We start from the raw sequence: 23,976 nt of genomic DNA, 5'->3' as shown, positions 1-23,976 counted from the left end.
ATGATTATTTCTGAGAAGAGACCGGTAAGGAAAGCTACATTTTTATTATAAGAAGACATTTTTAAACCTGCACTTGAAGCCACCGCCCCCGAGGCTGGTGCCCTGTGCCCACTGTCCACTGGGCTGGAGCCCGGGGCAGAAGAACCCCTGCTCACCTCTTCTTCCTACAAGACCCTCCTCGTGAGGGCCAGTCGTGTGGTCGCCGGAGGCTGGTAGAGGGTGACAGGGTTTGAAGGGACTACATCAGCCTGAGACCAGAAGAGCTAGATAGTGCCCAGCTATAACTGATGACTGCCCTGATAGAGAACACAACAGGGGACCCGTGAGGGAGCAGGAGAGCAGTGGGATGCAGACCCCAAATTCTCGTAAAAAGACCAGACTTAATGGTTTGAGACTGAAGGGGCCCCGGTGGTCATGGCCCCCAGACCCTCTGTTGGCCCAGGACAGGAACCATTCCCGAAGCCAACTCTTCAGGCAGGGATTGGACTGGACAATGGGTTAGAGAGGAGCACTGGTGAGGAGTGAGCTTCTTGGATCAGGCGGACACTTGAGACTTATTGGCGTCTCCTGCCTGGAGGAGAGATGAGGGTGGAAGGGATTAGAAGCTGGTGGAATGGACACGAAAAGAGAGAGGAGGGAGGGAGCGGGCTGTCTCATTAAGGGGAGAGCAATTGAGAGTATGTAGCAAGGTGTAAGTTTGTGTGAGAGACTGACTTGATTTGTAAACAAAGCACAATAAAATTTTCAAAAAGTTGCGTTTGAGGGCGGGGTCGTCCAGCGTGCACGTGTCCGCCTGAAGGTCACAGCCTGAAGGTCACAGGGTAAGGGGCACCCCGCCTGTGGGCACCCAAGGCCTCTGGCCTGGGAGGCTCGGGCTCTGCTCCGGCGGGGTGCCGTGGGAGGGGCCGGGAGGGGAGGAGGAGGGTGCCCTGGGCGTCACGCGTCCCTTACCGGGCGGCTGTCGTCCGGTCTCTCGGCCTCTCTCCAGTGCCCTCGGCCACGATCCCGGTAGGCCAGGAATGGGCGCAGGAGGAAGGCATGAGGGCTAGTGGCCAGGAGCCGCCGCGAGGCTACCGCGCCAGGAGCGGCGCCCCGGACCTCGTTCTGGCCCCTAAGCCCGGCCCCGCCCCGTCCCATCTCGCCCCGAGCCCGGCCCCGCCCCGGAGCCAGGATCTGCCCCGCCCCCGAGCCCGGCCCCGCCCCACCTCGCCCCGAGCCCGGCCCCGCCCTGGAGACAGGGCCTGCCCCGCCCCCGAGCCCGGCCCCGCCCCACCTCGCCCCGAGCCGAGCCCGGCCCCTCCCCGGAGCCAGGACCTGCCCAGCCCCCGAGGCCGGCCCCGCCCCACCTCGCCCGGGCCCGGCCCCGCCCCACCTCGCCCCGAGCCCGGCCCCGCCCCGGAGCCAGGACCTGCCCCGCCCCCGAGCCCGGCCCCGCCCCACCTCGCCCCGAGCCGAGCCCGGCCCCTCCCCGGAGCCAGGACCTGCCCAGCCCCCGAGCCCGGCCCCGCCCCACCTCGCCCCGAGCCCGGCCCCGCCCCGGAGCCAGGACCTGCCCCGCCCCCGAGCCCGGCCCCGCCCCACCTCGCCCCGAGCCCGGCCCCTCCCCGGAGCCAGGACCTGCCCAGCCTCCGAGCCCGGCCCCGCCCCACCTCGCCCCGAGCCCGGCCCCGCCCCGGAGCCAGGACCTGCCCAGCCCCCGAGCCCGGCCCCGCCCCACCTCGCCCCGAGCCCGGCCCCGCCCCGGAGCCAGGACCTGCCCCGCCCCCGAGCCCGGCCCCGCCCCAGAACCAGGACCTGCCCCGCCCCCAAGCCTGGCCCTGCCCTGCTTCCGAGCCTGGCCCCGCCCCACCTCGCCCCGAGCCAAGCCCCGACCCCGAGCCCGGCTCCGCCCCACCTCGCCCCGAGCCCGCCCCTGAGCCCGGCCCCGCCCCATCCCGCCTCGCCCCGAGCCCGGCCCCGCCCCACCCCACCTCGCCCCGACCCCGACCCCACCCCGGAGCCAGGATCTGCCCCACCCCAAGCCCGGCCCCGCCCCGCGCCCGAACCTGGCCCCGCCCCACCCTGAGGCTCCGCCCAGAGGCGGGCCCCGCCCTCACCCTCTAGACCGGCCCCGCCCAGCCCCCGGGTCCTCCCGATCTGCTCCTCAGCCGGTCCGCTTCCGCCACCGCGCCAGGCCTCACTCCGCCCCCGAGGCAGGCCCCGTCCCAGAATATATCCTGCTTCGCGAACGCAGGCCCAGCCCGGTGTGTCGAGACCCCGCCCCCCGAACGTGCCCCGCCCCTCGACCTCAGGCCCCGCCCCGGATCCCACGCCCTGAACTCAGGTCTCGCCCCGGAAGCCGCCCCACCCCGCTAGCCCAGATCCCTCCTTGGAACGCGCCCCACCCTTCGACCCCAGGCCCCGCCCAGCGAGCCGAGGCCCCGCCCAGATCTGCCTTGGTTCGCGGGTTCCTCTCGCCTCGGCCCTTCTCCCGTCCATTCTTCAGTCAAATCTCGGTGATTCGTTTTCAGACCACGGGTCTGGGAGGCCCCGCCCCAGCGCCGCCGAGGGCCAATCGGCGTCGCGTCCGTGGGAGTGGGGGCGGGACCCGGGGCGGCCCGCGGGCAGTCGGGAGCGAGCGAGCGAGCAAGCGGGCGGGAGGTGCTGAGGGCCGGGCGGCGAGGACGCCACGGCGGGCGCTGCGGGCCGGGAGGACCCGGGGGCCGAGGGCCGGCGAGGCCGCGGGGGCGGTAGGCCGGCGGGTGCCGCGGGCGCGTCGTCGCAGCGGGCGGGCGCCGGAGAAGTCCTCTCGCGGCGTGTGGGCCTTCCCAGGTCAGCGCTTCCAAGTTGAGCCGCGGTGAGTCTGAGGCGCTGCCATCTGTCGGGGGCTTCCAGCGGGGCCCGCTGAGGGGGGGCGGGGGTCCCGGGTGGGGAAGGCCGAGGGGAGGGCGGGGGTCCCGGGTGGGGAGGGCGGGGGTCCCGCGTGGGGACGGCCGAGGGGGGGCTGGCTCCCGCGTGTGGACGGCCGAGGGGGGCGGGGGTCCCGGGTGGGGAAGGCCGAGGGGAGGGCGGGGTCCCGGGTGGGGAGGGCGGGGTCCCGCGTGGGGACGGCCGAGGGGGGGCGGGGGTCCCGTCAATCCCTGGGTGCCCTCCAGGGGCGTTTTCTGAAACGGCGCCTTGAAGGTGGTGTTGAGTCAGTTTCGGTCCTGGCACGGGGGGCCTTACCAGGAGACGGTGGGAACGGGGCCCAAAGCAGCTGGAGAAGCAGAGCTTCGGGACCGGCTCCTGGAAGGACATAGTGTGGCGGAAGTGTGTGGAGAAAAGGTGCACGGATGTCAGACCCAGGGTGAAGGCCGTAAAGGTGCTTTGTTCCCATGGGGTGTGTTTGGCAGGACCGCTGTGGGAGGTGTGATAACATCCCTCTACACCGACTTCCAGCGCTGAGCGTGTTTGCGTGACAGCAGAGAGCCAGGCCAAGACAGAAGCAGGGAGGCCACGTGTAATTTTAACTTTCTGTATCTCCTGCTTTTTGAAACGTTTTTTTGAGATCTGAGCTCCTATATCTGTGAAGCACCTGGTGCCGGTATTTCACTCGTTCTTACAAAGCCTCAGAGGGGAGAGAGGGCCAGGTCATTAGACCCATTTTAAAGAGAGGAGATGGAGGCTCAGGAAGTGGAAGGACTGGTTTAGGATCACACCTTGGGGTGTTTACAAAGCCAGTCATCTGACCGGGTTTCCACCGGTGCTTGATTGCACGTTAGCTAGAAGCTGTATGGACTAAATTCTGACCAAGTGGTATCCTGAACTGCAGACTTTGCCGGCTAATTTGTGTAAATGAATATCATTTTTTAGTTGATCTTCAGTTTCGTCTGTACTAATTCCTTTCCAAAAGTGGAAATTGTTGTAAGGCAAATTAAGGTATCTGTCACAGGTTCCTTATACATAAAGCGGGGTTAAGAATTTACCTACCTCATAGGTTGTTGTGAGGACTCACAGACAATAGAAGAGCTGTTAGCCTGATGCCTGGCACACAGTAAGTGGCTAATAAGTGTTTTGTTGTTGTTAGCTGCCCTCAGTCATTTCTGACTCATGCAGACTCTAAACTGCACTCCATAGGGTTTTCAAGGCTGTGGCCTTTCAGAAGCAGATCACCAATTATTATCAGGATGGTAGTATAATCTGAGTATACAGTAGAATTATCCTGGCCCGGATACTTACACAAAGAGGAGAGAGGATTATGCCATAACGAAGCGGGGTTGTTCTGCTTGGAGGGAAGTGTGTTAACTGGATTGCCAAATCGAAGATTCATGTATGAATAATTCCATACATACCCGTTTAAATCCATCTGGTCCCAAGGAATTCTGTTTTCTCCTTTTCTAAACGCCGCTGCTTTGAGTCACATCAACACCTCCTCTATATCCAGACAGTAGTAGAGTTGTCTTATTGTTGCTTACCCTGTAAGCTTTTTTGGCGGATTTCTCTACACAGCATGGTGCTATGTGTGCCAGGAAAGAAAATAGCAGAACCCCATCCATCAGGTTCACCGCCATGCCAAGGTGGCGTAGGTCCCATTTTCTGAGATTGGAGTGTGGAGTGCGTCACTGGACTCGAGAATCGGCTTCGTATTTCTCAACTCTGAGGGTTTACCACACGGCAGATGCGACAGTGAGTTGAAAAGTTGAGGGTCCCACAAAACTTAGTCCAGTGCTGTGTTTCTGGAGAGCAGCTAATTGGTGATGAGTCTGTAAATTGGGTTCATATTTAAAGTGGTCTGATCTTTTTGGAGTGCGACCAGCAGTGTGTGATTAAGAATGACGGTACTCTGATTTTGAAATCCCACTTTTGAAAACAAATAATGCGAAGCACAAGCTCTGTTGTGTCAGTGTGGTGGAGTACTCCACTGCCAGGAAAAATGCCTTGGCGATCCTCTTCATAGACCCGTCCAAGCAAAATACGAACCATTTTGATCTGTGGGATTACGCTAAAGCGAAACAGTATGTACACAGGAATTAGTGTTGTCAGAATGCATGAGGATGTGGACAAGGGTCAGGAGAGAGTGATAAAAGGAGATTGTGTTTTAGAGTCATGGGATTGTTTTCCCCAAAACTGACACTTTAATTTATAGTCATTTTAAAGTTCAAAAGCAAAAAGGTACTATAATCTTGTGGCATGCAATGGTGACTCTTCCTTCATCCTCTCTCTCCCCTCCCCAGCTCATTCTCCATCTTGTTTCTCAGAATAAAAATTTGATCATGTCACATCCCAGCTGCAGAACCTCCTTCTGTGTGGGATTCATCCATACCTCTTAGGTTGGCCCCAAGATCCCTCACAGCCCAGCCCTAGGCCACTTCCCAGCCCCCACTCTGGGCATCCTCAGAGTCCAGGCCGCCCACAGCATTTCCTTTTTCTCAGCTGCTCCTGCATTTTCCACAGTCCATGCCTGTGCACGCACCCCTCGCTGTCATTTGGAAGCTCCCGCTCACCCTTCAGGGCCCACCTGGGTTGGCCTGGAAGCCCCTGCCTCACTGTTACCTCTGCTTTCCACTCTGCTACTGTAGGGGTTAGATGGTGTTGCTTGCTATATGTGTGCCTCTAGTTGAACTCCCTTCACATGTCCTGTGCTTGGCATGCTGCAGTCCCTGAAGCCATACCAGAGTCAGCACACCACAGAGTCAGGGTAGAGGAGAGGCTGCTTGATTCTTTAAACCATCAAAGAGAAGAGAGCTCACCACAGAATCAGGGAAGGGGTAAGACTGACCAGTGCTGGAATCCTCACTCTCTGCTCCTTCCTTCGTTAACTAAGTGACCACCAGCAAATATCTTTACCTTTCTGAGCTGGAGTGCCTTATCTGTAGGATGGGATCATACCAGCCCCGCAAGGCTGTGGTGAGACAAGAGAAGCTCTTGTAAGTGAAGGGTGTGGCATGTGCCCACAAGGCACATGGTGACCACTCAGGAGGTGAGAGCTGTGGCAATGTGTACCAGAACCTTCCTCAGGCCTGACTTGTGCCCTTTTCCCATGGAGGCTTACCTGAGGCCATATTTGAAGCCACAAACCCTCCACCTGCCCCAAATTCTGTCTGCCTGCCTTGCTTTATTTTTCTCCATAACACTCACCACAGTTTAACATACTACCTTCGTTGTCTTCTCCCACAGTAATCTCCTGTGTCCCTAAACACTTAGAATTGTCTAAAACAGTATGTGCTCCATAGAAGTTTGCATGAAGTAATTAAATTCTATCTGGGCTGGGCTGTATGGGCCGTGAAGCTTATACAATTTTCCGGGGGGCGGGGGGGTCTAGTTAAGGAAAAGAATACAAAGTTATAAATAAAAACTAATTTGGAAAGTGATACTTATTTAGAATGAGGAAAAGTAAGTAAAATATGGATTTGAAAAAGCTGACCAATAATAGGAAACCCTGGTGGCATAGTGGTTGAGTGCTACGGCTGCTAACCAAAGGGTCGGCAGTTCAAATCCACCAGGTGCTCCTCAGAAACTATGGGGCAGTTCTGTTCTGTCCTATAGGGTCGCTATGAGTCGGAATCAACTCAACGGCACTGGGTTTGGTTTTGGTTTTTTGGACCAATAATAAAAGCATTAATGAGTCCAGAAAATAATACATTTGTTAATTGTTTGATTCACTTCCGTAGTACTTTTTTCCTGTAATGTTTTTGCTGTGTACTTTTTAATTGCCTATTCATATGACAGTGAGAGAATAGAAGCAGTTCAGTGGTTTCTTCAGCATGGTGATTAAAATTTGTTTTTTTTTTAATTATTGACAATTGGCATGCACAAAATTTGTAATTTCACGTGTAGATCTATTGCTCTTTCCAGTACTGTTACAGGTTTGTGTTCTTGAAAAGCAGAACTTTTGATAAATTCTATTTTGCACAACTTTATTTAAAAAAAAAAAAACTATGACATGTTTGTAATTGTATTTGCTATGTTATCTATTGTTTTTCTGACGGGAGAGAACTTCTGTTTTGACTACTGAAAACCAAACTCTCAGCTTAGAGTTTAACACGTCTGATGATGAATTTTCCACATACTAGCTCCTGGCTTCCTATATTTCAAACCTGGTCTCTTCTCCACATACATCCAGCACCAGAAACCACAGGACACGTTCACGTTGCCATCGGAACTCTGGTCCTCCTCCTTTGACTCTAGATGCCTGGCAAGCTGGGCAGTGGGGATGGCAGCACTGCTAGAAGCCACGCCAGCACCAAGATGGCCGCTAGTCACTTAAATAGACACAGAAGTAACTGCAAGTAACAGGAATGTGTCCCAGTAAATCCAAACCAAATGTGTCTCCAACTCTGTAGGTCTTTAACTGAATCCCAAAAACATGAACAGCCCCTTCAAAGCTAGAGGATAGTGACAGAGGCAAAGTTGGGGTGGAAAGAACAGCAGTCCTAACGGATTGCAATTAAAGTATCTTTTTTAAGTCTGTGAAAAGCACAGGACCGTATGAACACCTTGCTTAGGGACTTTCCCAGGACCTTGGAAGGGCCAGTACATGTGAAGGGCCCGGAAACCTCAGCCAGAATAGCTTTATAGTCCAGCCTTGCCTGCTGCCAGATAACCCAGTAGGGGGTGTGGGCGAGGGTGCTCGCCTTCCAGTGGCTGATAGGGTGTGGTTGGCAAGGAGAGAGCAATACAGTGAAGTGACTTTAGAAATGGTCCAGACTTTATTAAATATTTTGTCTCCTTTGTGGTTAAAATCCCAATTGTTTCAGTAATAGTTTATTTTCCAACTTTGGAAAATGAACGATGAGGGAGCAAGTCCCAATATCTGAAAACAGATTGATCCCAGAGAGTGTATTTTTGAAAGAAGAGCAAGTACAATCCTTACAATCCTGGATTAGTATCCCTGGTGGCACAGTAGTTAGCCTTGCTTTTCATTAGAAGGTAAGCAGTGGCACATTACAATTACCCCTGTCAGCGAGGACATTTAAAACAGATCGTGTTTATGCAAGAGTCTTCAGAAAAAATACCTGACTTCAACAGTAAGGCATACTCATCCCTGTGGGCAATTCAAAAAATGAAGAAAATTAAAAGCAGCCCTTTTCCCTCTCCCAAAGATGACACTCTAAGTATTTTTGAATACATGGATGTGGAGTTCTGATTCTGGGAGGATGGAATAAGCCCACTCCACCCTGTCTCTCCTGCTGATGTGGCTGTAAAACCTGTGGCATGTGGCACGAAGCAGCCCTTTTAGGGCTTTGGAAAGTACATGGTGACAGGCAGACTAAACAGCAAGACTAGAATTCAAAGTACCACTGAACTAGCAGTGGGTCTCGCATTGTTTCCTGCAGTATCCCCTTACCTGGACTCAGGTGCAGACAGGAAGAGCCAGGAGAAACCTCTAGTTTGGGGAAGAGCTGGAAGAGGGCTCAGAGAGAGTGGGGAATCACCTTTGTTCTTTCGCTCTTCTCTGGGCAGTTCAATGGGGGCAGGAGCCTACTAACACTCTGAGGGAGGGAAAGCCCTGTTCCTTTTTGTCTCTCTCTTCCTCTACCTTGGCTCAGGCCTAGGTGCAGCCACAGTGGTGCATGGCAGAGCTGGGATAACCAAGGCCAGCTTTCTAGCTGGAGGATTGAGGAGGAGAGTTCCAGATAGCAGGAAAGGACACCAGGGAGATCACAGAGAGGGAGGAACGTGGGCAAGTGGCCACATATGGCTGTTTGTGAACCTGTGGGCTCAACCTTGAGCTGTGCATGCATGAATCTGACCCTAAACAGCTCACCAAACCCTTTGAGACCTGAACTAAGAAATCAGCCACCGTCTTGGAGCCAGTCCAGCCACAGCGCGGTGCTCCCAGGGGGCAGATCTGAATACGACTGCAAAGGCTTTCTGGCACTGAAGCCACAACACAGGGCTGGTGGGAGCTTGGGGGCCTGACACTAGCCAGGCCAGTTGCCTGCTAAAACAAAGATATCAACATTTCCATAGGGTTTAAACAAGACCCAGACTCTCGTAATACCATAACATTAAAAATGTCCAGGATACAGTCCACAATTACCCAGCATACGATGAACCAGGAAAACATCAATTCATGTGGAAAAGACAGCAGATGCTAATACCAAGGTAGCCCATGTGTCAGAATCTCCTGACAGACTGTGTGGTGGACAGAACGCTGGTCCCATAACCTTCGCCCCTTAGTGTCACCCCTGAGAAGGGAAAAGGAACTTTTCAGATGTAATTGAGGATACTAATCAGCCAACCTTAAAATAGGGGGGGATTATCCTGGATTAGTATCCGTGGTGGCACAGTGGTTAACAGCATGGCTGCTAACCGAAGGAATGGCAGTTCAGATCCACCAGCCACTCTTTGGAAACCCTACGGGGCAGTTCTACTCTGCCCTGTAGGGTTGCTATGAGTCGGAATTGACTCAACACCAGCGGATTATCCAGGGTTATCCAGGTGGGCTGCATCCCATTCCATGAGCCCTTAAGCAGAGGGATTTGAAGCTTGAGGACTTGACTACTGCTGTTGGCACTGATGATTGGGGGGCCACAAGCCCAGGAATGCAGGTGGCCTCCAGAAGGTGAAAACAGCTCCCAGCCGACAGCAAGGACACGGGGCCTCAGTCCTTCTGCCCCACAAAACTGAAGGAGCCTGGACGTGGTTTCTCCCCCAGAGCCTCCAGATAGGATCCCCAGCCATCGATGCCTTGACTTGGGCCTTGTAAGACCCTGAGCAGAGAGCCCTGCTGAGCCATGCAACTGAGATGATCCAAGGGGGACCGTGTAAGCTGTTGCATTTGTGGTGAGTTGTTACGGCTGCAATAAAAAACTAATCCAAACTTTAAAACAGCCATTGTAAAAGTGCTGCAAATATTTTGTAAGAGTACTCTTGAAGTAAAGTCTCAGCAAAAGAAATAGAATATGTAAAGAAGAAACAAACGAACCTTCTAAACTGAAAAATACAGTAATGAAAATGGAGATGACAGAGTTAGTGAATTTATGATACCTGGATGTCTGTTTTTTTAAACAAAGTTTTTTATTTTGTCTTTTAATCTTGAATTTGCACCTGGCTTTGGACCTTGCTTCTCTTCACCGTTACACCAAAACAGCACATGGGGGGATCTTCCTGCCTTTCCTGTGAAGATTTTGACATTAAATGAGGCAGCTTCATATGGAAAAAGTGTTGAAAATCAGGCTTTTATCTAGGTTGTCTCTCAGATCCTTTCGGCTCTTAACACTTTAGTTTTCCTGTTATGTAATTTTGTTTTTAATATAAAGTCAGAATGCCTGAAGATCTAAAACACACACTTAAAAAAAAAGACCAAAAAATACACCAAACGCATTGCTGTTGAGTCAGTTCCGACTCATGGTGACCCCATGTGTTACAGAGTAGAACTGCTTCATGGGGCTTTCTTTGCTGTAATCTTTATGGAAGCAGGTCACCGGACCTTTCTTCCACGGTGCCACTGGGTGGATTCGAACCTCCAACCCTTAGGTTAGTAGTTGAATATAAACCGTTTGTGCCTCCCAGGGATCTAAGGGGTAAAAGTAAAATTTGTAAGGTTTGCAAATAATGGTTGTATTTTCAAAGGCATCTCTTGAACCAGTGATCTTTTATAATGTGTTGTTGGATTTGTCTGCAAGAGAGATTCCTTTTCTATCAGGCACTTAGCTGTTGTTTTATATCGTGAAGGAGGAAGGCTGGGATAACATAATTTCATGACGTTTGTTTAGTTTTTGGCTACCAGGTACTATAAATCAGTTGAATCAAGAACATATCTCTATTTGTTTTGTTTCCTCACTGAGCTGTCTTACCACAGAATCATGGATTCTTAAGAGTTGGGGAGGGTCTGATTAGCCCCTTCTGCTGCGTTGTAGATGAAGAAGTGGAAACTGGCAGCAGTGAAGAGAGCCTATTCACACAGAGGTGGGCTTAGAGCCCAGGTGTTCTCACCTGGATTCTCCAGCACTAGGCGGCGGCAGCCTTCCTTGGTGCCGGCCTTTTTCTTTGTTCTTTGTCACAGCTTGCTGGACACCCTTCTGTGTCCGTAGGCAGCCCTCCCAGGACCAGGGGTTTTTGAGGTGGATGACTGCCCTTCTCGGTGTTTGCGGGACAGTGTTGCCCCCAGTGTGTCCTCAAAAGTCCTTAGTCTCCGAACGTGTAATCTGGCTATACCTGAAGCGCCTTGCTGGGGACGTGTGTGCAGGTAAATTCTGCGGCTCCTGGCTTCCCAGGCCGCCTGCACTAGCCGGGGTTTCTGTGGCACTCTGCCATGTCAGCCTCCGGTCTGAAGGAGGAGCATGCCCCGTGTTCTCTGTTTATGCAGCCAGGCGCAGGCTCTGCTTTTTCAGCCAGCTCCTCCAGCCTGACCTGGGCCAGCTGTTTCTCATCAGTTCTTTGAGTCCAGGCCTTGCACTACAACTCCTGAAACGCTTTCTTTGCTTCCTTATATTGACTGAATTGTTTGCTCGCTAATTCTAAAATGCGTCAGTCCTGCTTAGAAAGGGAGTAAAAAGGGGTCTTTTCTGTTGCTACATCGTGGTGAAGAGGTAATCCAGACCAGGGTTGAGTTACTAGGTAAGAATTCCACCTACGTGTCATCGGCATAAAAATTCATTTCCGACACTTTGGGGATTTTAGGCATATTAGACAAGGTAGTAAAATGACAAATGTTTTATTCCATTTTTATTGGTTGGTCAAAGTAGAAGTTTGTTTTTTGATCCTCCTAAAAGAGACAACTAAAAATATCTCAAGGAAGGTGGATTTTTGTAGTGTGACAGAAATGCTAGCTAGTTTCCTCTGACATAAAATATGGAATATATTTCTGGCCGAGGAGCTATGTACTAGGGTTACTCAGTGGGAGGAGAAGTATTCTTAGTGGCCAAGTCTGACTTTCAGTCCTGGCTCTGCCACTTCTGAATTGGGTGTTCTTGGCAGATTTTTTAGCTGAATTTTTCTCGACTGTAAAATGGAAATATTATGTCATAGGGAGGTTTTTATTATTAAACGAAAATATGTGCACAGGAGCCTGGTTTGTAGTAGGTAGCACTGTCAGGCTATAGCAAATGACTGCTGACTGAGCAGCCTCGTGTTTCTACAGGAAGTACCAGTATTGCTAATTCTTCTGAAATAGGTCACGGACTCTTGAAACCAAGTTAACTGGCATACAGAGCATTTAGGTTATGTATCAATTTTCTGTTGAGCTCCTTACTTTGTAGTTTTTCTTAATCCTAAAACTGATGTAATTATTAAGTGGGACATGTTTGCCATATTGTTGTGTAGTAGTAAACAGACGTTTGTTCTGAAGTACGAGCAGCAGGCGACCTTATGTGGTCGTTCCTCCTGAGTGAGCTGGTCTTCCTTAGGTGAGCCTCAGGAAGGAGACTGGTTGGGTGAAATCTAGCATTTGAACTCATCTTTTTTTTATACCTGTGAGGGATAAGAATCAAGATCAGCACAAAGCTGGCCCCATGTGAAGTGTATTCCCCCACTTTTGTTTTAACTACTCCGTGAAACTTTGTGAAATTGGAATGAGAAAGCTTTTATTGACGGTTCTCAGAACCCTCATGTATCTCATGTTTAATATCAGTGGCGTGAAAACAGTTATTTTCCAAAGTGGTGTTTTATGACTACCGTTTTAATTTTTTGTTGTTACAGTCTCATAGTACATGGTGTTATGAGACAGCTGGTGTGTTCTTTGATGCCAGCGACATTAATTAAGGGAATACTTAGCGAATATTTACAGTAACGATTTACTTCTTACTGTCATGGGGCACACACCCTGGCTGGAAGGAGCACTCTGAAAATGACAGGTGACGGACTGCTAACCTGAACCACAGTGACCTGAACCATTCCTGTGGTTCAGGTTGGAGATGTGTGGTCAGTGAGGGGAATTGGTCATTGTTCCCTGGAGTTTGAAAGGGCTTAGCATGGGATGGGGACGGGGGATAGACGACAAAACACTGTGCTGCTTTATCTTTACGCTCCACTGCTCACATTTTACCGTTCCCAGGGGCTTCAGCTTTCTCATTTTCTGCTTTCTTATGTGACACTTTGGATATGCATGGAAATGCTCACCCTGGTGGGTTTAGAGAGGTTACCGTTGTTAGGGAAGGTGGAAGTGTGTGGCTGGAGTTGTTTGGCAGTGGGTCACTGAGAAGCTTTTGGAACCTAACTAAAGAGATAAAAGGTTTGTGCACTGATTTGTCCTCATAACCACATAAGAATGAAAAAGAGGAAAGGGCCAGGAGATGAGGAGCAGTCAAGTTGACACACGAAGGAATGGGATAGAAATTTAGGAAGATTAATCCTCTCTCTCGATACAGTGGCTGCAACAGTGGGCTCAAGTGTAACAATGATTGAGAAGATGGCTCAGGACTGGGCAGTGTTGCGTTCTGTTTCCGTAGAGTTCCTATGCGTCAGAACCGACTCAATGGCACCTAACAACGACAATGTTAGTAAATACAATTAAAAGTAAGCCAGTATCGTTCAATTCTAGCTGATACTTAGCCTGTCTGTCTTTGTTGAAACCAGCAGAGATTAGCCCTGTTACTCTGGCCCTTAGACCTGGGCCAGTTATTTGGCCCTCTTAGATCCTCAGTGTCATTATCTGTGAAATGGTGGTGATGATAACAGGTTATTGTTAGGATGGCTTATGGCAGGTGCCGGGGATGGCCCAGTACATAGAAGGTGCTTGCTGATACCAAGTGCTTGTAGTCCTTATGGTCATCACCAAAACTGTTATCCAGCATGGTGTCTGAAGTTACCTCCCAGCCCACAGTGATACCCACATCACCTTAGGGAGACTCTGAGTTAGACCAGAGACTGGAAAGCTGGCAAGAAAGGCAAGCCTGGCCGTCCTCAGTGACTTCTTTGCATTTTCTTCCTCCTTGAGTAGCCTGCCTCTTTGCCTGAGTTGGAAGAGATGAGGGAGGGTCCCAGGGTGCTTCCAGCAGGCCGCAAGCTGCCCTGACAGATTGTGAATCGGTGTCACGTGATATAGATTCCCATCATGGGAAGCCCTTAGAAAGCATTGTAAGGACAGGGACTGTTTTGGGCTGATGGAGAGTCAGATGACAAAGGTGGAGGGTTGTGAGCAGGAGTCTCTGGGCAGCCTGGGAGAGGAGAGAGAGCTACGTGCTGCCTTTACCCTCTGCTCAGTGAGTGGGGGCAGCGACTTAAAGATGTTAACTGCAGAAACACATCGTGAGTTGCTCATCGGTGAGGGTTTATGAGTTAAATGAGTCAATAGGCGTGTCTGCTTTGTAGAAGCACTGACACTGTTCCTATGCATGGTGGGGTGGTGATCGTTTTATGCTCCACAGATGTGTGTATGAGCAGAAGATAATCTTTTTTAACTTTGCTTTAATCTAAGACTCACAAGTTGCAGTAATAGCACAGAGTTCCTGTGTACCTGATTTTTTTTTTTTAACGTTGTCTTGTTACCTAAATAACTGGTGATTATTCTTTCGTCTGTTGTCTTCACTCTTAGCTGGTGGAGCATGGGGGAGATTGAAGGAACGTACAGAGTCCTCCAGACCCCAGGGACACGCCTGGGAGCCCAGAACCCCACCGGGGTGAGCACGCTGGAGCCTGGGCAGGGCCTGTTGGCGACCATGGCTCAGGCCTCGGCCCGGGGGCAGGAGAAGCACCTCAGTGTCAGGGTGAAGCTGCTCGACGGCACCGTGGAGGCATTCAATGTCGAGGTAAGAAGATTCAGGTGAATTCTAAACTGTGTGCACCAGGTATTATTGTTTCTAGAGAATGTAAATCTTAGTGTGTATTCTGCTTCTGTTATTAAGGAAAAGGCATGGATTGCAGTCATTTTAGGGCTAGTAAATGTAAAATAATAAGAATGTCTCAGAACTTTAAATGTTTTAGATACGTGTTTTTATTTTTTTTTTATTGTGCTTTGGGTAAAAGTTTACAGCCCAAGTTAATTTCTCTTGCAAAAACTTAGACACATACTGTTATGTGGCACTAGATGCAATCCCTGTAATGTGACAGCACTTTCCACCCAGGGCTTCCCGTGTCCATCCAACTAGCTCCTGTCCCTCCCTGCCTTCTTATCCTGCCTCCTGAGAGGAGCTGCCCGTTTGGTCTCGTGTATCTGCTTGAACTAAGAAGCACACTCTTTACGAGTATTTTATGTTTTCTGGTCCAGTCTAATCTTTGTCTGAAGAGTGGGGCTTCAGGAATGGTTTTAGTTCTGGGTTAACAGAGTGTCTGAGGGCCGTAGCTTAGAGGGTTCCTCCAGTCTTAGACCATTAAGTCTGGTCTTTTTACATGAATCTGAGTTCTGCACCACACTTTTCTCCCACTCCATCAGGACTCTCTGTTGTGTTCCCTGTCAGGGTGGTCATTGGTGGTAGCCGGGCACTATCTAGTTCTTCTGGTCTCAGGCTGATGGAGTCTTTGGTTTAAGTGGCCCGTGTCTCTTGGGCTAATATTTTCCTTGCACCTCTGCTGTTTTTCATTCTCCTTTTCTCCAAGTGGGTTGGGTGGAAGCATATTTTCTAAAGATCAAATATTCTGTGTGAAATTCCATTTTGCTAGTTAGTCTTTGCAAATTTATCAGGTTTACCAAGTGTAACACAATAATATCTCTAGAAACTGTTACGTCAGGTTTCTCCTTTTGGGTTAGAAAGTGGTCAGCCTTCTGTCTTTAAAATTCCAATACAAGTTCAGTACTTCCATTCTTCATCTCTTCTTAGAGATGGCTTGAGTTGTGCTGAAGGGCACAGACCCTGTGGCCAGGTTGTCTGTGGGCAAGTCGTTTCTGGCTTAGCCACTGGCCACCTGAGTGGCTGGGACATCTTGTAGCCCCGTATGTGTCAGCTTCCTGCTCTGTATATGGGGGTGATCGTAGGCCCCCCTCAGGGAGAGAGAATTAAGCAAACAGCAGAAAAGAGTCTGGCATGAAAAGCGCCTTGTGTAGTGTGAACATATAATTCATTTTCAAGGACAGCAATAATACAACTTTTATTTTGAAAATTCTCTAATAATTGTGCTGATAATGTTGGCAAAAAAATTGTGTATATATATGTGTGTATGTACGTATATATGTATATGGAAACCCTGGTGGCGTAGTGGTTAAGTGCTATGGCTGCTAACCAAAGGGTTGGCAGCTCAAATCCACCAGGCGCTCCTTGGAAACTCTGGGGCAGTTCTACTCTGTCCTATAGGGTCGCTATGAGTCAGAATCGACTCAACGGCACTGGGTTTGGTTTTGGTTTGGTTACATATGTATATGTATATATAGCCATTTAAGTAACACCGTTTACTTTCTGGAGTCGTGGTGGTGCAGTGGTTAAGTGTTTGGCTGCTAACCAAAAGGCCGACAGTCCAAATCTACCAGCAGTTCTTCGGAAACCCTATGGGGTGGTTCTACTCTGTCCTATAGGATCGCTATGAGTTGGAATCGCCTTGATGGCAGCAGGTTTGGTTTTTTAGGGGGGTTACTTTCTTAAAAAATTAGACCCTGTGATACACTGGGAAATATTTTTCTGTCTTGCTAAACGGTATTAGAGTGATGCTCTTTTAAAAAATTATTTATTTTCACATGTAATGCATGAATGCATTCTCTTTTTCTGATATTTTCATGTTGGTTTACAGTAGCACCTTTAGAAGCTTTTCTGCTCTCTACTTATTTCCGTGAAAGTAAGGACAAGAGAAGAAACTTCACTGTTGCAGGAGGTTTATTTATTCCTGGGGATTTCTATTGAGAAGTCAGGATGGAGCACAGAAAATGGAAAATTGTGGAGCTATGGGCAATACTGTGAAGACACCTAAAGGAAAGCTCCCTTGCACTGTGGCCCTGGTGCTGCATGGGGGGACCAGCGTCGGGGCTGGAGGGAGCTGTCAGGAGGCATCTTCCGGTGTGGAGCTCAGGGCATACCGGCCTTCTGTCAGGTTCTAGGGTGTGTGTGTGCGTGTGAGTGTGTGTGTGCTTATACATGCATGTGTTTGTGTGTATCAGTGTGCATGTGTGTGTGTGTGCAGATGCATCTACGCATGGAAATGAGTGTTACCTGATAGTAAATGACTAGTATATAGATTTATAGGGTTAGAACTCAAGGGACCTTGAGTGCTTTTTTTTTTTAGTTTTTATTGTACTTGAAGTGAAAGTTTGCAAATCAAGTCAGTCTCTCACACAAAAACTTATATACACCTTGCTACATACTCCCAATTGCTCTCCCCCTAATGAGACAGCCTGCTCCCTCCCTCCTTGAGTGCTTTTATTAAAGGTCTTACTTGAGGAGGAAACTCTGGTGGTATAGTGGCTAAGAGCTATGGCTGCTAACCAAGAAGGTTGGCAGTTTGAATCCACCAGGCACTCCTTGAAAACCCTATGGAGCGGTTCTACTCGTCCTTTAGCGTTGCTATGAGTTGGAATTGACTCGATGGCAATGGGTTTGGTTTTTTTTTTTTAATTTGAGGAGGAAATATTTCATCAGGGCAGTGGTGATTGAAACTGGTAGGACCTGTCCGTCCAACTTCTTACAGTCACCTCTTGTGTTTTAAAAGTAGACGCAGCATTTGCAGAGAAAATGGTGTGAGACAAGGCAGTCTTTGAACCTGCAGAGTGTTGGTGATCTCTGACAAATGAGTCACCTGGTGGAAACAGGTTAAAGGTCTGGGAGTTACACTGAGCTCCGAATCTCTTCCAGTCGTATGTTCGGAAGAACTTCTTACCATGTAGCCACTGAGGATAAATGTATTTGCTGTGGTCTGGGTTTGTTAGGTTAAAATGTTGTTGTTTTAATTATACTATTTAAACTTTAATTTTAAAGTATCATTTATTTATTCCTAGTTAATAATCTTTATCAACTAAAACCACTACCAAAAAGAAAAAAGCACAGGTTTACTGTTTGAGTCATAAGAAAGGTGTACTCCCTGTCTGAGAAACTCACTTCTACTGACTGGGTCATTTTATGCCTAAGGAAATTAGAGACAGCATTTTGTGAAAGTTTCAAAATTTTTAGAGTTTGTCAAAGTTTTAATAAGTTGAGTTTATTATTTCACCTAATCAGGTTTAATCATGTTTGTTTTTTTGATATACCTGCCAGAGTTGCTAGAAATTAAAGAATTTCATTTAAAAACCATTGAGATGTATATAATTGTAAATAGTAGAGAGAGATTTACTTCAAGGAAATGGCTCACACAGTTGTGGGGGCTGGCAAGCCCAAAATCTGTAGGTCAGACCAGAGACTTCCGTAGGCCTACCGCCCAAAATCCAGAGTCAGGTGACAAGAAGAGTGCAGGGTCAAGAGAGAGAACGAGCAGGCTCTACCGGCTTATCTATCTGTATTCTTGAGGCAGACCACACCCACTGAGGAAACTCCCCTTTCAGCTGATTGACTGATCCCATCAGATCACATCATGGAAGGTCATTACATTGCATCACATCACATCACAGAACACTCAGAATCATAGCCTAGCCAAGTTGACATAGAAGATTAACTGTCACAGTCCACCCCTTGTCGACTTGACACCTATACATATGTTCTTAAACCATACGTAGTTTCCAAATGTAGACAGTTATAAAGTCATACTTCTGCCTGTGCCTAATCTTTTTTATATCTTGTATTTTATAATAAGTAATGGGATAAGGGAGGTAAGAAAACAAAGCGTGCGCCCGTGAACGCACACACTCTGTACACGTGTATGTACAGTCATGCGTCACTTAAGGTCTACGACACATTCTGTGGAATAGAATGTTAAGTGATTGGGATGTTGTGCAAACACCGTATTGTATACAGGCAGTACAGGTTACAAATGTCCAATTTACATACGACTCACGGTTACGAGCCAACCCCTGTAAAGCCTGTTACAGGCATGCGCCGCATAGTGTCCGGGCAACGTGTGACCACATATACACCTGTGGTCCCGTGCGCGCCCTCCAGGGGATGCCCGCAGTCCGACTTGGCAGCAAAGCTGCTCTGCTTTCTCCACCTGCAGAAACAGTCCCCCCTGCTGCTGGGAGGAGTGAGCACCCCATCCTGCTCTCCAGCACCCAAGGTCGGTAGGCATTGCTGAGACCACTGCCTGCTGCCTGGGCCTGTGCCCAGAGCCTCCCCACCATGACCTTTATGGGGTTGTGAGGTCACATGCTGGGCAGGACTTGGCTGAGTGCTCACCTGAGGCATCCGCAATGGGAACTGCCCAGGCTGTGCACTGCACAGCAGCTCCTGGGCCCGTAAGCCCCAGAGCCCCATGTCCCCATAGACCCAAGTGTTCACACAACGTCCAAATCACATAATGTCCTATTTCATGTAACATATTGTGGACGTTAAGTGACACGTGACTATATATTAAAAATTTGAGGTACATACAATGGTTCGTAATAACAAACGGGCACTGTTTTGCAGCACACATCAAAACATCATTACTATTGTTACCGTATTATTATGTTAAAGATGTTTTAGTGTATCTGGAAGTGTTTCTCTAATGCTTTCTATGCGTAGAAAGGTTCACTGCATATCATACACTAAGACAAGCATTTGACTAAACAACGTTAAATACGAACTATACCTAACTGTCCTGATTTTCATACAAATTTGACTTAAAGAGAGACTTAAGAAAGAACTCATTTGTAATACAGGGGCTACCTGTATAAACTTATGGGACCACCGCTGTATATGCGGTCACACATTGCCTGAATGAAAATATACGGTGCGTGACTGTATATGTAAAGAACCCTGGTGGCACAGTGGTTAAGTGCTTGGCTGCTAACTGAAGAGTTGGCAGTTTGAACCCACCAGCTGCTCTGCAGGAGAAAAATGTGACAGTTTGCTTCCTTAAAGATTACAGCCTTAGAAACCCTATGTGGCAGTTCTACTCAGTCCTGTAGGATTGCTATGAGTAAGAACTGACTCGGCAGTAGTGGGTATGTGTATATGTATATGAATATGCACATATGCTAACTTATATCAAAACAAGATAGAAATACTCAACAATTACTGTCCTTGTTTCTGCAACTGGTCATGTGGTCGCAGCTGGTATTTACAACCTTTTCCCACTACCCCCATATTTCCTTTGCCCTTAGCAAGCACCTCACTGTAGTTCTTTGCCTGGTGGGATAACCCCAACCTTTGTTCATGAAGGGCCTGGGCCACTAGTAGTCCTTTCTGAATTGGTTTGCTGTAGTTTTCCATTGACTTTAATCACAGGGAATGGTAGTACTAAGAGACAGCCTAAGGGAGTCTCTGTATTCCAAACATACTCTTCTTTACCCACATTATGTACTAGCAGTCCAATTTCCTCTTGGTAGTCAGGATCAGTCACGCCAGCCAATATGACAACTACCTTCTCTGCCTGTTGATCCAGAGGCATGAGAAGCACAAAGTGGCCATCACTCAGGTCCATGTTTCTCATTCTCAACCCCTCTGCCCCCCATTTACCTCCTGCCCCCTCCCCCTCCCCCTGCATACTTGATTACACAGATTGTGATCAAATGGTTTTGTTGTTGGGCCTACAAGATGTCGACTTGAGTCTGCAGGACAGTGGGTGCACTGAGTCCTTCAGCCCTTGCCCTGCAGCTTCCCACTCTTTGTAGCACACGTGTGGGTCAGCTGAGTCCTGGTGAAGACCCTCCCAAACCCATGCTGCATGTTGTCTTTCTCCTAGAATGCACTTCCCGGGTGTGGGGGCTTTGTCTTCCCCACTGTGGGTCTTCAGCACTTGGATGGTGCCTCACTCCGTCAATACATGTTGAATGAATGAAACCAAAAGTAAGATTGGTTAGCATGTTTCCTTCTAAGTGCTTTCTAACCTCAGGGAATCAAGCATTTTGTTTTGGGGTTTTTTAGTCATATACACCTCTCTTTTTTGTTTACTAGATGTATTTTTTTTTTTTTACTTTATTTTTCACACTTAAATCTTTAGCAGTAACGTCTGTAAACTTGGGGGTTTGATGTACTGACGTCACAGTTGAAAAACACTGGCTTCCTGCACATGCGCGGTTATGAAATGCTGCCACTGTGTGTGACGTGCAGAGTCCCCTAGCCGGTATTAAAGGCTCACGTGTAAGGGACTGTTTTCACTTAAGGAATAATTTGACATGTTAGTTATTCTTGAAATGCTTATTTTTTGCTTTGGCATAAAGATATCCCTGTTGGTGCCATGCCTCTTTCCAAGCAGTTGTGGCTAATTGTTTCATGTTTGTGCTAAACAAGTGAGTCGGCCTGTGCTCTCATCCCTGGGTTTTGTTCTGAGAGGTGAGCTCTGCATACATCGACCATCGCCTGTCTCAGAGTGTGCTAACAAAACCTTGTTAAGTCTTTTGTCACAGCACATTGCCACAATGACGCTGAGCGTTTCCAGGGCTCTTGCTGATGGCAGACAAGCCTGGTAAATAAAGCTGACTGAATGTCTGGGGTGTTTTGTTCCAGCAATTTCTTTCTAGATCCAGATAATGCATGCTTGTTCAGTTCTTGTCAAGATGGTTCAAAGCTAGAACTTATAAACAGTAAAGGGTCTGACCTTTCCTGTTCAGTAATATTTAACAGTGTTGTAGGGTCTGGCTGTGATGAAATTTTAAAAGTTATTTTTAATGGCTAAAGAGGGAGGACTTTGATAAAGAAGTGCCCCTTGGATGACTGATAACTGATGCATGATTGTGAAATTAGCGCTGTTGCTGAGCCTGGTCCCCACGATGGGAACGTTGAACGAGTAGAGTATTTCCACCTCACAGGGGCCTGAGGGTCCCAGGGGAGGGAGAGCGAACCTGGCCAGGAGGAGCCGCTGAAAAAGCAGTTTGCCGCTCAGCCCCCTGCAGAATGTTTGAAGTTTGGTTTGGAGTTGTCATGCAGGTATTTAGAATTAAAGCTTTTATTGACGCCATATTTTTAAATCAGCATTCATCTCGTTTTTAAGTATCTCTGTATCTGTAATTACCCTTGTTCATATGTCATTTGCCGTAAGAAGCTTAGACAGCTAGGATTTTGTAAGATAAGTAAGATATACGTAATAGTTCTTTATGTTGATTAATAATTAGACTAAAAGACTTCTTTAATGTGTGGAAGGGCATTTATTTTAATCGTGCAGAGAAAGGGGGAGAGATCTGTGTGAGGAGACTCAAGAGTAGGCCCATTTGTGGAAATAGGATTCAATTCTGTCTTATTTTCAGTGGCTTTGACATTTATTGATGGAATTTTAGCTACCCAAAGGTCACTTAGTGACCAGTTTTTTGATTTAGTAAAGTTCCCACTTGTATTCAGTTGATTAAATAACTGAATCCTGTGGTTTTGACATCGGAATCTGGTCTTAGATCTAGCAGTCTCGTTTCTGAGCCATCAGAGAAGCAGTCTGGAAGCTTGTGTGTCAGCTTGCCGCTCCCTGTGGTGGAAAGTCAGAGAGTAGAAACGCTGTTAGCTGAAAGCCCGTGTTAGGCGAGAAGAATGCCCAAAGCCTGGGCCGCGGGGTAACGAGGAGTGCGAGAAGAATGTCCAAAGCCTGGGCCGCGGGGTAACGAGGAGTGCGAGAAGAATGTCCAAAGCCTGGGCCGCGGGGTAACGAGGAGTGCGAGAAGAATGTCCAAAGCCTGGGCCGCGGGGTAGGGAGGAGTGGCGGGCGTAGGACAAGGGGCCCCTCAGAGAGGCTGTTCTGGATGCTTTGAGGGCAGGGTGTTTACAACAGCTGTACTTTCATTAACTCATAATTTACACTCTCAGGCTTGGGTATTATCTCATATGAATTGCAGCATTTCTTTTATCTGAAAAGTTAGTATTATTGACAGAGTGATATTTATTGCTTAAAAAGAACAGTTATGCTTGCAGATTTTCAGTCCTGTGTGAAATTTCACCCATGAGGGTCAATCTGCACCTTTGCTGGCAGTGGGGGTCAATTTCTAATAAACATGAAGATTTTTTAATTATTATTAATCTGCTTTCTCATGTTCCCTTTTTCTTTAATGTACTCAAAACATTTTAGAGTAGGTTTTCTGTTTTAAAAGTATTGCAAAAGGTTTAGCTTAAATACGTGACAAGAAGGAGGATAAATTCTCAGTCATGAAGTTCCACGTCAGGAGACTTAAGTGCTGTTCCAGCACAAACTCAGTGTTTAGTTTCTGGCCGGGAAGAAACAGTCAGAGTTCCAGAAAGTACCATAGCCAGATGTTTGTCATTGCTCCCACACGAGCACCCTAAATACGGCAGATGGACCGCCTTGGAACTTATTTTGGTCTGACCTCAGAAGAAAAAGTTAGTAATTCATCATCTGAAATTTGGAGATAATATAGATTTTCTGCAGAAGAGCTTGTGTGTTTCTAGTATACACAGCTATTATGTGACCCTGCCCTAGCTTTTCAGACCTATTATTTTGTCATGAAAAGTTGATCCATTTCTTTGACGCTGTTGCCCAGGAATGTGGCATGGGTGGTGCGAGGCAGGGATGTGGACGTTCCTTACTCTTTGTTACCCAGCTGTGGTATTGAAGCGCCCAGTGCCAGCTCCCCCCACCAGCTCCAGCACACGCATACACTTGCACACAGACTAACACACACATACATGTACACGTACCAATAAGCGCACACCCAGGCAAGGTTGATGTATTATAATTTACGTTAGAGTATGAAGTAATGATAACTGATAATGAGTTTGAACTCGCAAATGGGAAAGAACAGGGAAATGTCATCCTTTTGATCTGTAGACAGTGGAAGTCTCATAACCATGGTTGTGTAATGGAGAGTAACCGTTATTTCAGGATCTCAGCAGAGGGTCATAGGAAGGAAACCTGCTAGTTGAGTTACATGACTTGTAAGCCACTCGTTGAGTGCCTGAGAGCTCTGGCATTTGATGTGGCTTGTCTCACATAATCAGCTACCCTGGGAGAACTGGGAACGGAGAGGGGTGGAGAGGTGTCCCCTGTGAGGCAGCTAGCTAGTAGGCTGTCTGGCTGAACTCTGAGCCAGGCAGCCAAGCCCAGAGCTCACACCTGTGGCCCTGGCCCATGCCGGCCCAGTGTACCACGTTCTCTGTGAACCCCCTGCTCCAGTGCTTCTGAGGGTGTGCTGCCATGTTTAATTAGGAG

At 48.5% G+C, this 23,976-nt stretch overlaps 1 protein-coding gene across 4 annotated transcripts in view; it reads left to right on the top strand.

Annotated features, from left to right (window-relative positions):
• The first annotated feature begins 2,734 nt into the window (after window positions 1-2,734).
• Window positions 2,735-23,976, top strand: part of FARP2 (FERM, ARH/RhoGEF and pleckstrin domain protein 2) — a 104,720-nt gene continuing 83,478 nt past the window's right edge. For all 4 annotated transcript variants that reach the window (XM_064286360.1, XM_064286357.1, XM_064286359.1 and 1 more), the window contains exons 1-2: window positions 2,735-2,836; window positions 14,438-14,651. In XM_064286360.1, coding sequence (XP_064142430.1) covers window positions 14,448-14,651 — 204 coding nt within the window. In that variant the 5' untranslated portion in view covers window positions 2,735-2,836; window positions 14,438-14,447. The remainder of the gene's footprint in view (window positions 2,837-14,437; window positions 14,652-23,976) is intronic.

The sequence above is a fragment of the Loxodonta africana genome, chromosome 6 (assembly GCF_030014295.1).
Source record: "Loxodonta africana isolate mLoxAfr1 chromosome 6, mLoxAfr1.hap2, whole genome shotgun sequence".
Lineage (NCBI taxonomy): Eukaryota > Metazoa > Chordata > Mammalia > Proboscidea > Elephantidae > Loxodonta > Loxodonta africana.
This window is presented reverse-complemented; position numbering and strand designations above follow the sequence as displayed.